General features: G+C 35.5%; 1 protein-coding gene across 1 annotated transcript in view; it reads left to right on the top strand.

Moving 5' to 3' along the window:
* The window catches only part of LOC143229955 (dystonin-like), a 209110-nt gene that overhangs the window by 95733 nt on the left and 98792 nt on the right, over window positions 1-14585 (top strand). Inside the window, 6 exon segments of the mRNA XM_076462843.1 lie at window positions 1437-1597; window positions 2648-2786; window positions 3169-3359; window positions 9438-9603; window positions 10141-10224; window positions 12023-12241. Of these exon segments, the coding sequence (XP_076318958.1) occupies window positions 1437-1597; window positions 2648-2786; window positions 3169-3359; window positions 9438-9603; window positions 10141-10224; window positions 12023-12241 (960 nt within the window).

Genomic DNA, 14585 nt, shown 5'->3' with positions numbered 1-14585 from the left:
AGTGTATTTTATAACAACTCAATTCTAATAACTGAAAAGTAAAATCAGAAGCTGCTCTCTATACTACCTTAAAATGACTTCAATAATTTCCTACAAGGAGATTTACTCTCTTGAGTTTAACACTTTGTCTTTTAAGAATTTAAACTTTAGCTATGGCATTCATTGTAAAAACAGGTTTAGCAGTCATTGTTTCGGAGTAGATGGAACATGGTGCAAGCTTACAGAGTGACAAATAATTATAAAAGCTTCGGTTGAAACATTTTCTCCTCTCAGTGACAGTGAGGTACTACCAGCATTATTGGGTACTCACTTCATGTTTAACAACTTGGTTCAAACAATTTTGGTATGTGATTGACAGAAACATTAGTAACGCTATATTTTAAATGAAAAGAATTCTAATTAATGTTTAAAAAAGGCAGTTCACAGAGGACAAGAACTTTAACAGCAGTTTTAAAGTACTGCTTAACACCAAATCTGAAGATGTTCATTACCACAGTAGTGTTATCTTTACTAATGATTACCACTGACATCTAAAGGTGTTCCTTATCATGATACTGTTATCTGCAGTACTGATTACCACTAACATCTAAAGATGTTCCTTATTATGATACCGTTATCTACAGTTCTGATTACCACTAACATCTGAAGATGTTCCTTATCATGATACCGTTATTTACAGTTCTGATTACCGCTAACATCTGGAGATGTTCCTTATCATGATACCGTTATCTACAGTTCTGATTACCACTAACATCTGGAGATGTTCCTTATCATGATACCGTTATCTACAGTTCTGATTACCACTAACATCTGAAGATGTTCCTTATCATGATACCGTTATCTACAGTTCTGATTACCACTAACATCTGAAGATGTTCCTTATCATGATACCGTTATCTACAGTACTGATTACCACTAACATCTGGAGATGTTCCTTATCATGATACCATTATCTACAGTACTGATTACCACTAACATCTGGAGATGTTCCTTATCATGATACCGTTATCTACAGTACTGATTACCACTAACATCTGAAAATGTTCCTTATCATGATACCGTTATCTACAGTACTGATTACCACTAACATCTGGAGATGTTCCTTATCATGATACCATTATCTACAGTTCTGATTACCACTAACATCTGAAGATGTTCCTTATCATGATATCGTTATCTACAGTTCTGATTACCACTAACATCTGAAGATATTCCTTATCATGATACTGTTATCTACAGTTCTGATTACCACTAACATCTGGAGATGTTCCTTATCATGATTCCGTTATCTGTGATGGTTACTGTCAATAATAAGTAAGAATTTCTTATTTTTCCAGTAATGTTATACACTATAATGAATTGTCTGTGGTATCTGTGGCTTACTAGCCCCAACCTGACTGTATATATTTGTAATTTTTAATATTATGTTTTAATAGGAATTTGAGTCCGATTTGATTACCCTGGAGCCTCAGGTTGCAGAAATTAAAGAACTATACTCGTCTATCTCCAAGAAAACGCCCGGCATGCAGCCTCGTCTTGATAATATTGTAGAAACGTGGGACAGAATCTGGTCAATATCAAACTTCTATAGTGAAAGGTAAATTCCTTGGGCTTTTGGACTTTAAATTCACATAACAATATTAAAATTACATAAAGATAAATTCCATCATTCATGTATTGTACTGTAAACACTCTAGAATTGTTACAGTTATTTAAAGATAAATTCCATCATTCCTGTATTTTACTGTAAACACTCCAGTATTGTTACAGTTATTTAAAGATAAATTCCATCATTCCTGTATTTTACTGTAAACACTCCAATATTGTTACAGTTATTTAAAGGTAAATTCCATCATTCATGTACTTTACTGTAAGTTTTCCAGATTTCCTGTTTTAACCATATGTTCTACAAAGTAGCTCTGGTGTGCTTCACTGCTATTTTCTTTATATAAGTTTATAAAAGTGTTCTTTTTGGTTAATTTCAGTTCATCGTTGTAGTTATTTACTGAACACTTTACAAGATAACTTTTAGATTGTAGTTTTGTTTGTTGGAGAAGGATGGTGTTTGTTATGGTTTAGATTGTCAGTTATGGCATAAACACTTTGTTTAAGGTGTTGAAGTTTCATTATAATTAATTGTTCTTGTTACAAGACATTAGTTCTAGGTCAGCAAATTTTATTTTCATAAACAGTGGCTTATATAAATAGTGTTCCAACTACTTCTGGTCTGATGAGTTTGCAATGAATGAACTGAGCCATTGGAAATATAAATAAAAAACATATTGTGCTTGAAATACTATTATGTACTTTCAGTTTTTTAAAAACTATAAAGGGCTGAACAAAGAATATAGTGTTAAAAAGATAAGTCTGCTCCTAATATCTTGTGACAAGTTGCCCCCTAGTGGCACAGCAGTATGTCTGCAGACTCACACCACAAGAAACTGGGTTTTGATATCTATGGTAGGCAAAACACAGATGTATTGTTATATACTAGATTTAGGTGATAGTTCTGTGCTGTAAAATGTACTAGGCAGCTGCTCTTGCTATATTATAATTCTTGTGTTGTTTAGGAATGGATTATTTAGAGTTTCATTTGTCATATTAAATGTAAGATAAGTTGAACCTCCTTTTTAAATTTTTTTTTTAGGCTTAAAGCTGTAGAGATTGCTCTTAATGAAATAGATGAAACAAATCATGTTGTCAATCAGTTAGAATTACAGCTGGCAGATTATGACAGCATGCCATCTGATGAGGAGGCACTTCAGAGAATTCACAACCATCTGGAAGTAAGTTAGAATAAAAACTTTCAACGACTATGAGTTCAGCTTTAAAACCCTAACAGTTACTAAAATACTTAATGTCACATACTAACAGCATGTCATAGCTCAAAACTTTAAAGTCATTGGATGTGGCATTACTCATGGTTTTGTATAAATTAAACAAAAGAAATTGTGATCAAAACTTATCTGTAACTTACTGTTTCTTTATATGAACTGAGGGCTTACAACAGGAACCAAAGGTGTTCAGTTTTTGACTTGGAAGGACTTACTTTAGTTTTAAATAGCAGATGTATTTTACTGTGGGTTCACCATTGTTGTACAATGTAGGAAAATGAATACTGGTTGAATCTGGCCTAACTGTTATTGTTCTGATTTTGTTAATACTTAGGACTTACAGGGGGAGGTAAAGAGAGGTCAACCAGTACTTGACCAGCTGAATCACGATGTAGTAGAAGTTCGACGTACGACAGAGCAGAGTCGTCCCAAACAAATCAAACATCCTGATGTGAAGAAAATGGAAGATGATGTTGGAAAGTTAACAAAACGTTGGGAGAGAGCTTGCAGTCAGGTGGTGGATAGGTAGGTTGTGAAAGGGGTGGGGGAACAAAGATTAATACTGCAATTTCAGTTATTTATATCTCAAACATAAAAGCCTGTCTCCTCATACTTGATATGCTACACCTTAATGTAGTGGACTATGTTGTGTATATATTATATATATAAAAAACTCTTTTGTAAATTTTCAATAACCCAGATGTTTTAATAAAAATACATTTAATAATACATGATAAAAATTTTAAAACATGAGACTTAAGGTATTTTTTTATCTTTATACAGTGAATTACTAAGTAAAATTAAACATTTTATTGTATACCTCTGTTAAGTTAGACACCTTGAAGTGGATTCCTTTACATGGTTAGAGGATCTCCCAGAAAAGGTTCTGTACTTTCAGTTTACCTCCTCTGGTATATGAACATCCACACATGTGTTTGCTGTGCATGGTGACATGTGAAGGGGAGGATAGGATCCTTGTGGTTAAGGGGTCCAACCCTATCACCCCACTTTGGCCTTGAATTTTTTAGAGGGGTGGCTCCCTGTCTATCGGCTGGTCCACTTGGGCTAAGGTCAAAAAGTACCAGTATTAGACATTTTCAACAGGTGTTGTGGACATTGTGTCTGATACTGGTGTTTGTGTATAGTGCTTATGTAATCCTGGCATTGCTGAAATGTTCTTGTTTTGCATTGCAGTGCAACTCCTTGTAGGGCTCCGTGGTGGGTGGGGGCAGTGGGAACTGAAATGTTCTTACTTTATTATGGATACCCTCATTCATGAGGAAAAAAAAAAATAAAATTGAGAAAAACTATTATTAAATGGATGACACTGTTCAACAGTCACCATCACACTCGATTTCTGTACCTATATTTCTCATTTTGCCTAGGGGCAGATGTCTCCCTTTTTTACTTAAAAAGGATTAGAGGAGCTTGTTGGTTCTTCTAAGTCTGTAAGAAAGTTATGCTCTGGAGACAATTTGATGGGAACATCCATATCACAGCACAGTAAGCTCCTTCTGAATTTGAAATGCAAGGTTACTCCCCATGCTACACTGAATTCCTCTAGAGGAGTTATTGTTGAGAGGGGATTAAAGAACATTCTGAAGTCAGAGATTCTTGCTGGTTTTTCCTGCCAAGGCATTTCTGTGGTGTGCTGAATCTCCACTTGCAAAGATGGAATTATGAAGTTTCCTAATGTTCTTATTTTGATATTTGCATCACCTTGTATTCCTGAAAAAGTTAAGGCAGGTTATCTGAATTGTCAGGTATGGCTATACATTTCCAATCCTCTCAGATGTTTTCAGTGTCAGCTGTTTGATCACTCAAAGACATCATGTTGTGATTCTTTAACATGTGCTCGTTGTGGTGGCAAAGATCATGACACCTACGAGTGTGAACTGGAACAACAGTATTAACTGAAATAGAAATCCTTACAACCCAAGTGCATTCAAAGCATGAACCTTTCAAAAGCACTCAGGCTATGAGGGTTTCTATTACAGTTTTATTAAGAACTTTTGGACCTACATGTTTTTAGCACATCATGAATATACTACTGTATTAACTGTAATGTTTCACACTCTTCTTACTCTAGTTCTTGCTGTAAATGGTGGAGGAGGAAGAGTTATAATGCTTGAAGACTGTGAATAGTATCTCTTACCCAGAGGCTCAGAAGTTATTGTCTTCCACTGTCTGAGACATGTGCTGGTGCACTCCATTCCACTGCTACAGTGGAAGTGTAGACAGATCTCTCTATGCCTCCGACAGAGTCACTTACAAAACATCTTAAGAGTCTTTTGCTCTCCATGGTTAAAAGAGTTGATGATTCTTTGTCTACTTCCATATCTGTCCTTACTGCTTCTTCCAGTGGCTGCCCATGTCCACTTCCTTTCACTATAAGTTTGTTTCCTTGGGCCCATCTTCTTCTCCAGCCCTGAAATGCAAAATGATTATTTGTTCATGCTCTCAGTCACTGGAATCTTTGTCCACAGACAGAGATCTGTCTACTTAACCCAGGGCAGGATCCAAGGAAGTTGATAGACCTCTGTCCAATAAAGAAAACAAAACATGGTCAAAAACAGGACTCTACCCCCTTTCTCCTCCACATAAATAGAAATGACCGCTTTGATACAGTGGAACTGTTAGGATTTTCATTTGAATATTCAATACGTTAAAGATTTGATTGATTCTTATCATCCTGTGTACCTCCCATTACATTTCTGAAAACTGCTGATGCAAGCACCTTTTTGCTCTTTTGTTTATACAAAAACGACAGGTTGTGTGATGAATGAGTGCTTGGAGGGGTGGTGCTGCTAGTTGATCAGTATGTACTTGCCCTGTCTTTGCCACTTAATACACCCTTGGAGGCCATAGCCATTCATGTTTCCTTGGGTCATACCATCACTGTTTGTTCTCTCTACCTTGATGCCATCATTGAACATTTACCATGTCCCTTTTTAATCCTGAGGGATTTGGACATAATCCCCTCCTGGGTGGTGCTGATATTGATGGGAGGGGTCATTCTGTAGAGTGTATGCTCTTGAATCACAACCTTTCTCTCTTCAGTACTGGTTCTTATACTTATTTTCATGCACTTAGTCAGTCTTTTACTGCTATTGATATCTCTACCTGCTGCCCTTCACTTTTCTCTTACTTTTCTTTGAGAGGTGACAGTAACCCATGGGCAGTGATCATTTTTCTAACATTTCAAGATAAGCTGGTCATGATCAATGCCACCTGACCCACATGCCTCAATGGGATCTGGACCAGGCCAACTGGCCCTCTTTCACTACTTGGAACTTGATCCTATAATTCTGTAAGCCATCAATAGATGATTGTGTTGTAGCAGTGGCTGATTGTATTGTCCAGGGAGGTGCTAATTGTTTCTCCGAAAATCTTATCATGTTTTTCCATGGTATTTCGTCCGTGGTAGAATTCTGTCTGCCACATGGCACAGAAGACTCAAAAAGGGACCTGGAATACCTTTTGTAGGTATCCTATACTTTTAAACTGCATTGCTTTTCAGCAAGCCCATGCACAGGTCAGACTTCATAGCCAGAAGAAATCTTGGATTAAGTACACATCTAGCATCTCTTCTACCCCCAGATCCAAAATCATATGGGACAAGATTCTGAAGGTCACTGTGCAATATATTTCTTGCTGTCTGATGGCCAGGAAGATACTAATGCCCAAATTATTGCTGACGCTCTCAGTGAAAGCTTTTGTAGTGCATCTAGCACCTCTGTTTCATCCCCCTCCTTCTTAGTCATAAAGACTCATGCAGAACAGTTGCCTCTTTTCTTTCAGGCTGATTGTTTCTATGACTATAATTATCACTTTGCACTGGTGGAGCTCAAGCCTGCTCTTCATTGGTCTGGCAGTACATCATCTGACCTAATGATGTTCACTGTGAGATGCTGCACCATCTCTCTTCTGTCTCTCTTGCTACTCTTCTGGTTATTTTTAATTGTATTTGGCAGGAGAATGCTTTTCCTGATGCTTGGTGCTGATCTATTGTCCTCCCTCTTTCCAAACCCAGGAAGAATCCCAAGTTTCCTTCAAACTACCATCCAGTTGGTTTGACGAGCAATCTCTGTAAGATCTTAGAGAGGATGGTCAATGCTCATCTTGTTTGGTACCCCAAATCAAACAACTTCCTTTTGCCCACCTAGTGTGGGTTTTATCGACAGCTTTCCACCTTGGGCCACCTAAATTCACTTAAAATGCCAATTGAGGAAGCCTTTTTCAAGTGACAACATCTTGTTTTCGTTTTTCTTTACCTTGAGAAAGCTTATGATACTAAGTGGAAGTATGGTATTGTGCGAGATCTACACTCAAATGGGTTGCTTGGCCATTTGTCCATTTTTATAAAAAAAGTTTTTAATATACTGGTAACTCCAAATTTATGTGGGTTTGATACTTTCCCATTCTTTCCCACAGAAACTTGGAGTCCATCAGGGCTGTGTTTTGAGTGCCACACTTTTCATTATATAGATTTATGCCATTACTGGACAACTCCCTCTTACATTTGCAAACAGATTCTGTGCTGAAGACTTTCTCATCTCGTATTAGTTATTGAATATAAGGTTTACTGAGCAGCAGCTACAGACTGCCCTTAATCATTTACTGAAGTGGACAGCAAACAGTTTTACTTTTACTTTCTCTAAATCTGTCTGCATGTACTTTTGCCACCAACATAGGATTCATCCTGGTCCTGAGCTCCATTTCAATGAAGTGTGCTTTCTTTGGTCTCCAAAGTAAACTTCTTGGGGCTTGTATTTGACCGTAAGCTGACTTTCGTTCCACACATCAAGCAGCTATGCATCAAGTGTACAAGGGCACTGAATATCCTCTATGTCCTCTCTTCCACCTTTTGGGAAGTGAATTGATGCTCTATGCTAACAATCTATCATGTCCTCATTTCATAGAAACTGGACAATGGGCATCTTGCCTGTTGCTCTTCCAGAACCTGAGCCTTGATGATGCTGGACCCTGTTCACCATGTGAGGCTTTGGCACTACATGGGGGCTTTCCATACTTTCCCAGTCCAGAGTTTGTACAGTGAGTCTTATGAACCTCTGCTGTTTGCAACTGTCTTTACTGTATGCTTCAAAACTTTGATCTTTGCCACAGCATCCGACCTGGGGTTGTGTTTTCCTTCTTTAGTGGGCCATGCCTTTTGAGAATAGAAGGTCTGCCATTGGTTCTTTTGGCCTTTGTATCCAGGTGCAATTGGCTTAATTGGGTTTATCCTTGGATGAATTTGCCATCTTCACAGGTTAGCTCATTCCACCATGTCTTATTACCATTCTCAAGTGTAACATTTCTTTGAGTCATTTGAAGAAGGAAGACACTCCTCAATTGGAAGTATCCTATTCTATTTGTTGGACATCTTTTGAACCTTCCTTTCATTCCAACTTAAATGGATGGTTCAAAATCAGGTGACCCTGCCATGGTTTGTTGTGGTTCAGGGGTTACATGTAGGATCTCCTATACAGTTTCTCTATTCATTGCCAAATCATATGCCATTTCTCTTGCCCTGGATCATATAGAAGCTATGCAGTACATGAACTGTAATATTTATACTGACTGGCTTAACTCTACTGGCCCTGGGATCGCTTGACGCTAATTCTCACCCTGTTTTCCTCAATATTCAAAACTGACTGACCTATTTCTCTTTATCATCTACTTCTACCCAGTTTTTCTGGATACCAGACCATGTTGGTGTTTACAGGAATGAGCTTGCTGACACCGCAGCTAAGTCTGTCTTCTCTGGTGCTATTACTGTCATGTCTATTCCATACATGGACTGAAGCCCTTTATTCAAGGCCCATTTCCATACCAGTTGGCAGTTAACTTGGAGAGAACAATGTGATAACATCCTTTTCTGGATACAACCTTGTATTTGATTTTGGCTGCCTTATTTCTGTAAGGATAAGAAGTAGGAGGTTGTCCTAACTAGGCTAGAAATCAATCACAGTTTTTTAATTCAGTGTTTTCTTTTATCTTGGACTGATACACCAATGTGTGGTCTGTTGGATACTCAAGTCGTAATAGTTCACATTTTACTCTCGTGCTGTCGTTACGACAGTGAATTATGGCACCATTTTAAGATATGTTTTTACCATAGGTTTACTCCTAATGCTAGACAGTGTCATTGATGATGTTAAGTCTGTCCACCTGTTTTAACTTAATTTTCCTTCACACTTTATAATACATTTACTGTTATTTTATTTTGTTACTGGTTGTTTGGCGCAGATAGCCTAGTTGCTTTTCACCATCAAATGCCAAACAACAACAACTACTACAAAGTTAGACACAGTTTAGTTATTAACAGTCAATATTTGTATATCAAGAAATATACTGAACTCTATTAGACTTGATGTAAATTTTATGGTTTAGTGATGAAATATTTAAATGTGTTTGGTAACGAAGTTGTAAGTTTTTATAAGTTCACGTGTTACCAGTACGTTATATCTGATACTGATAGGTTTTCAGTGTTATAAGGTGGTGTTATCAAATAACACTTAAGTGATGATATTTTAATATAAAATTTAATTCCAGAACTTTGCTACTGAAAACTTATTGTATCTTATGACAATTTTTTAGATTAAAGAGTTGTGAAAATGCAGCATCAATGTTAAAAACCTACAAGAAGAAAATCCAAAAGGAAGAACAACCATGGATTGAAGAGATGACCCAAAAGGTCAATAATCTGAAATCAGTTAAATATACATCACCCAAGCAGGCAGAAGTCAAAATTCAACCTTCCCTGGTGAGAAAAGTTTTCAGTGCATTTAAGAATGGTATTAATAATAACAATGGGTTAAAGTTCATAGTTAAAATTTTGTGGTTATCAGAACCTACTGGTTATAAAATGTACCAATACAACTACAGATTAATATCCAGATAAACATGTACCACAGCTGGAAAGTTTTGTTATATAACCAGTACAGCAGTGGATGGAATATTTGTTTAATTGGTATTAAGGATACGGTTATGACTGGAATGTGTTTTATCATTAAAGTTTTTCATTTAGTTGATATCTCAGTAATCCAAATATTCTGTTGATTTTTTGATTGCTTGTTGATGAATCAGTGCACTGTCAGTGCTAATGGGATGTTTGTGTGTCTAGGTCTGCTTCTGAGATGTTGACGTCGCAGGCTCATACTTCAAGCTAATGCCATTAATTAATGTAAGGGTAATTGATTTTAAACTTGGACCCATTACATGATTAATAACCTCCCTATCCAAGTTAAGAACTGCTGGAGCCAGGACTGCTAAAACTAATGGGAACATTTTCATTTTACAGGATCTGTATAATGCTTTAGCTCAGAGGAAACCTGAAATTGAAAATGCCAATACCCTAGGTGGAAAATACATTAGAGAAGCGAAGGTATGGACTTGGTTATTTCTTGTGTAACAAGCTGTTGTAGTTGCCTAGTAACCAACCATCGTTATAATGTAGTTTGCTACAGGCAATTAACCTGTCTCTGTAGCAGTGACTTTCAGTAGAGTAGATATCTAACATAACCACTTATAAACAGACAGAAGCATCTCTGAATCACAAAATATAATGAAATTTGTCTTCTTTGCAGAATAAGAAAAGAATTCCAAAATATGACTTGTAAAATTACACAGTGAAACGAAACAAAATCTATGTCGATATTTACACAGTGACGTGATTTGACATTTAATAAAAAAATGGCATAACAGTAATGATTTTGAACATATTTGCTTACTCCTGGAACTTTTGATATGGTTATTTTGCCAAAGCTTTATCCCAGCTTTGTCCACAACCTCCAGTTTCTTGCCAGCAAGTTTCACTGCTGCATGTTTCTCTGTGTCTGTACAAGGTGTTTTACTCCATAGGTGAGTATGTTATCTATGTTACTTGTTTGTCCTTTTTGCAGCTAGTTTTTAACCATGAATGCTAGCATTATGTTGTGTGTGTGTTTCCTCTTTCTATGTGTACTGTGCATGTTTATCCTCTGTACATTTGTTAGTAATATATCCTCAGTCCTCTTCTGACTTGGTGTGTTTTGCTTGTTTGTTTATTGTGAAAGTTTAGTTTTACCAATATGATGTTTTTTCAATTTTCTGTTTGTCTCTTGTGTTTCTTATAATACTTTGTACATTTTATTTGTCTGTCTATCTCTTGAGATGTATAGTTTTAGCAATGCTATGTACTTTGTATGTTTTATTTGTCTGTTGTGATTTATTGTTTAAACAACTTCAGGTGCTTTCTGTGCTCTTTCGTTTTTGGCTGTTGATCCTCCACTAGCTGATTTGTGTTTTCTGTTGTCTAGGAAATCTGTATGTAGTTCTCTACTTAGTATATACATTGTAGTTGATCTGTATGTGGGCTGTTAGATTTCTACTTAGTATATACATTGTAGTTGATCTGTATGTGGGCTGTTAGATTTCTACTATCTTTATATATATTATTACTTAGTATATACATTGTAGTTGATCTGTATGTGGGCTGTTAGATTTCTACTTAGTATATACATTGTAGTTGATCTGTATGTGGGCTGTTAGATTTCTACTTAGTATATACATTGCAGTTGATCTGTATGTGGGCTGTTAGATTTCTGCTATCTTTATATGTATTATATTTGTTTTGTATGTTTTAAGTAATGTTCCTAGGCTTCTATTGCCTTCATATACTCTGTATGTTTTCATATAGTGTGTTAATTGTCTGTTTACCATATAAACTTTAAGTTTTGTGTTTTAGTGTCTGATGTTTCTGCTAGCTTGCATGTATTTTATGTTCTATTGTACCTGATAGTCCCTATTAACTATGTTAGTATATTGTCTTTATCTGTATTTGGTGTCTGTCTTTATTATGAACTAGGTGACCTTTGTGTTTCTACGTCCTTTATTGTGTTTGTGAATTTGTGTTGGTTACTGTTCAGCATGTCACACCTTTACAGTTGCTTGCTTGTGCGGTGGAAAAATGACTCTTTGGAAAATATCTGCTTCGTCCTACATGCTATTTTAGAATAGTATCTGTGGTAGAACCTTTGTTATAGCTTCACCCAGTGTTGCTGTGTGATCAAGAAGGAAATGGAAAGTGCCTTCCTCTCCATCTGTTCGTCCCTCCTCTGCCCTGCTTGTGGCTTCCTCTGGCAAGTGTCAAAAGGTTGGTAGGTAGACATTGTCAGAATTTGGTATTTTTTTTATTTATGTAGATGTACGACATATGCATCAGACATTACAGAGAAAAATTGGTGGAGATATTTCCCTTTCTGGAAAACACTGCAAACAAGAAAACTAAAGTTCTTCCTGGTGCTGATATTGTCAGCCAAGAACTTGATTCCCTTAATGACCAGTATACATATCTGGTTGATACAGTCTTATCGTATCTGAAGAACTTACAGGAATATCTGTCTGGACATAGAGAATATCAGGTATGTACAGTAAAATATGGATATCCCAGTGCATCTGTTTTGTACTTTAGAACCTTTTAAATGTTATAACAGTAACATTTGTTCTCAAGAAGAATTATAATGTCATTCCTGTGACATCTTGACTGTGGCTGAGCTTATTTCTGATGTATGACAGAACAAGGAGTGTTTATTATCCAAAACAATAAGAAGGAAGAGGTTTGGTTATTGAAAGAATTTACACCAGCAGTTTCATTAGAAGAATTGACTTGATAAGGTTATATGTAAACTGTGTTTGACAACCTTAGTTTAATAATTAAATAAGATATTATTAATGTGTTTTATACATTATCCTGTAAAAGTGTGTAAACTTAGTTGAAAATTAAACAATAAGAATCACTTGCTTTTAAAGAAAATAATCTCTGACATAGCTGCTGTTTTTATATGATGTTATTTTCTCAAGTTTTCTTTTGCTACAGTGGCCTTTAATATCATATTAGTTAGAAGCCAGGTCAAAAAGTATGTCATATGGCTAAAAGAAAAGTATGGTATATTATAATTTGATAAGTTTTTGAATAATCTATTATCATAACCTTCTTTTAGTTATTGAGACCAGGTTTTTAATATAAAATTCAGTAAGCTAACCAAAGACTTGTTTTATACACACTTTTTCTCAACAAATGCAGTAAATATATAAGGTATGAAATACCCTCTTGGTGTTTGGTTTCAGTGACAAGAGTTACTCTCTTTGAATATATTTGTTCAGTTATTTGGTTCTGAAAAGGTTTACCTTAAGGGTGATCAAACCATAATTGGTTTTCTTTTTCAATGGTTTTTTTTGTTCATTTATTTTCAATGAACCATATAGTGGTAAATAAGATGCATCATTAGTATATATCTGATTTTGAGCTAAGTCTATTGGAAAACTGTTTCTTGGCAGAAATAGGTAAATAAACAAGTGTGAAGACTTGGAGAATGAATATTTTGTTCTAAGTTTTGAAAACAAGATTAAAATGTAAAACAAACAGTTTTAATCCTTTATTTGTTAACTTTTAAATAAAGTGAGACAAGCTTGGTCTTGGAAGCTGGTGTTGTAGGGGCAGCTTCAACTTGGTAAGTTCCATTAAAGGAAAGAGTTTCTGCTTTAGACTAAGGGTGGATCTTTAGTTTGTCATGATCTAAGAAATATTTGTGTAACCCTCCAAATATTTCTGTTTAACTAAACATGTTTACTTTCTAGTTTATTCCAGATGTTTATTGAAAGTTTGGTCAATACAGTTGATTTATGATCTGGTTCATTCCCATATTCTAGAACATCTGTTTAATAATTATTAGGTTTGTTCTACACAACCTACCTACTCTTACACAATACTGGATGGGTTGTAAACTTTCAATTTATTAATTGTTAGGTTTGTTCTACACAACCCACCTACTCTTACACAATAGTGGTTGGGTTGTAAACTTTCAATTTATTAATTGTTAGGTTTGTTCTACACAACCCACCTATTCTTACACAATAGTGGATGGGTTGTAAACTTTCAATTTATTAATTGTTAGGTTTGTTCTACACAACCCACCTACTCTTACACAATAGTGGATGGGTTGTAAACTTTCAATTTATTAATTGTTAGATTTGTTCTACACAACCCACCTACTCTTACACAATGCTGGATGGGTTGTAAACTTTCAATTTATTAATTGTTAGGTTTGTTCTACACAACACACCTACTCTTACACAATACTGGATGGGTTGTAAACTTTCAATTTATTAATTGTTAGGTTTGTTCTACACAACATACCTATTCTTACACAATACTGGATGGGTTGTAAACTTTCAATTTATTAATTGTTAGGTTTGTTCTACACAACCCACCTACTCTTACACAATACTGGATGGGTTGTAAACTTTTCATTTTATTAATTATTAGGTTTGTTCTTTACAACCCATCTACTCTTACACAATACTGGATGGGTTGTAAACTTTTCATTTTATTAATTGTTATGTTTGTTCTATGTGACTCACTTAAATACTGAGTTGTCAGTTTTCACATCAGTAATTGTTAGGTTTGTTTTATATGATGCACCTACTGTTACACAACATTAAATTATGAAATTGCATTTTAGTAATTGTTGGTTTTCCTACATTTCCTACCTAATATTACACAGTATTTAGTTGTAAATTTTCACATTATAATGGTTGGTGTGTATGATATACCTACTGGTACATGTTATTGAGTTATAAATTTTCACATCAATAATTGTTAGGTTTGACCTACATGACTTATGTACTGGTTCACATTATTGAGTTGTAATTTTTCACATTGGTAGTTGTAAGGTTTGTTCTTTTGGGCCTATCTTCTATTACACA

Source organism: Tachypleus tridentatus, chromosome 10 (assembly GCF_004210375.1).
Source record: "Tachypleus tridentatus isolate NWPU-2018 chromosome 10, ASM421037v1, whole genome shotgun sequence".
NCBI classification, from domain to species: domain Eukaryota; kingdom Metazoa; phylum Arthropoda; class Merostomata; order Xiphosura; family Limulidae; genus Tachypleus; species Tachypleus tridentatus.
The sequence above is the reverse complement of the archived record's forward strand: the minus strand, read 5'-3'. Positions and strand labels throughout refer to the sequence as shown.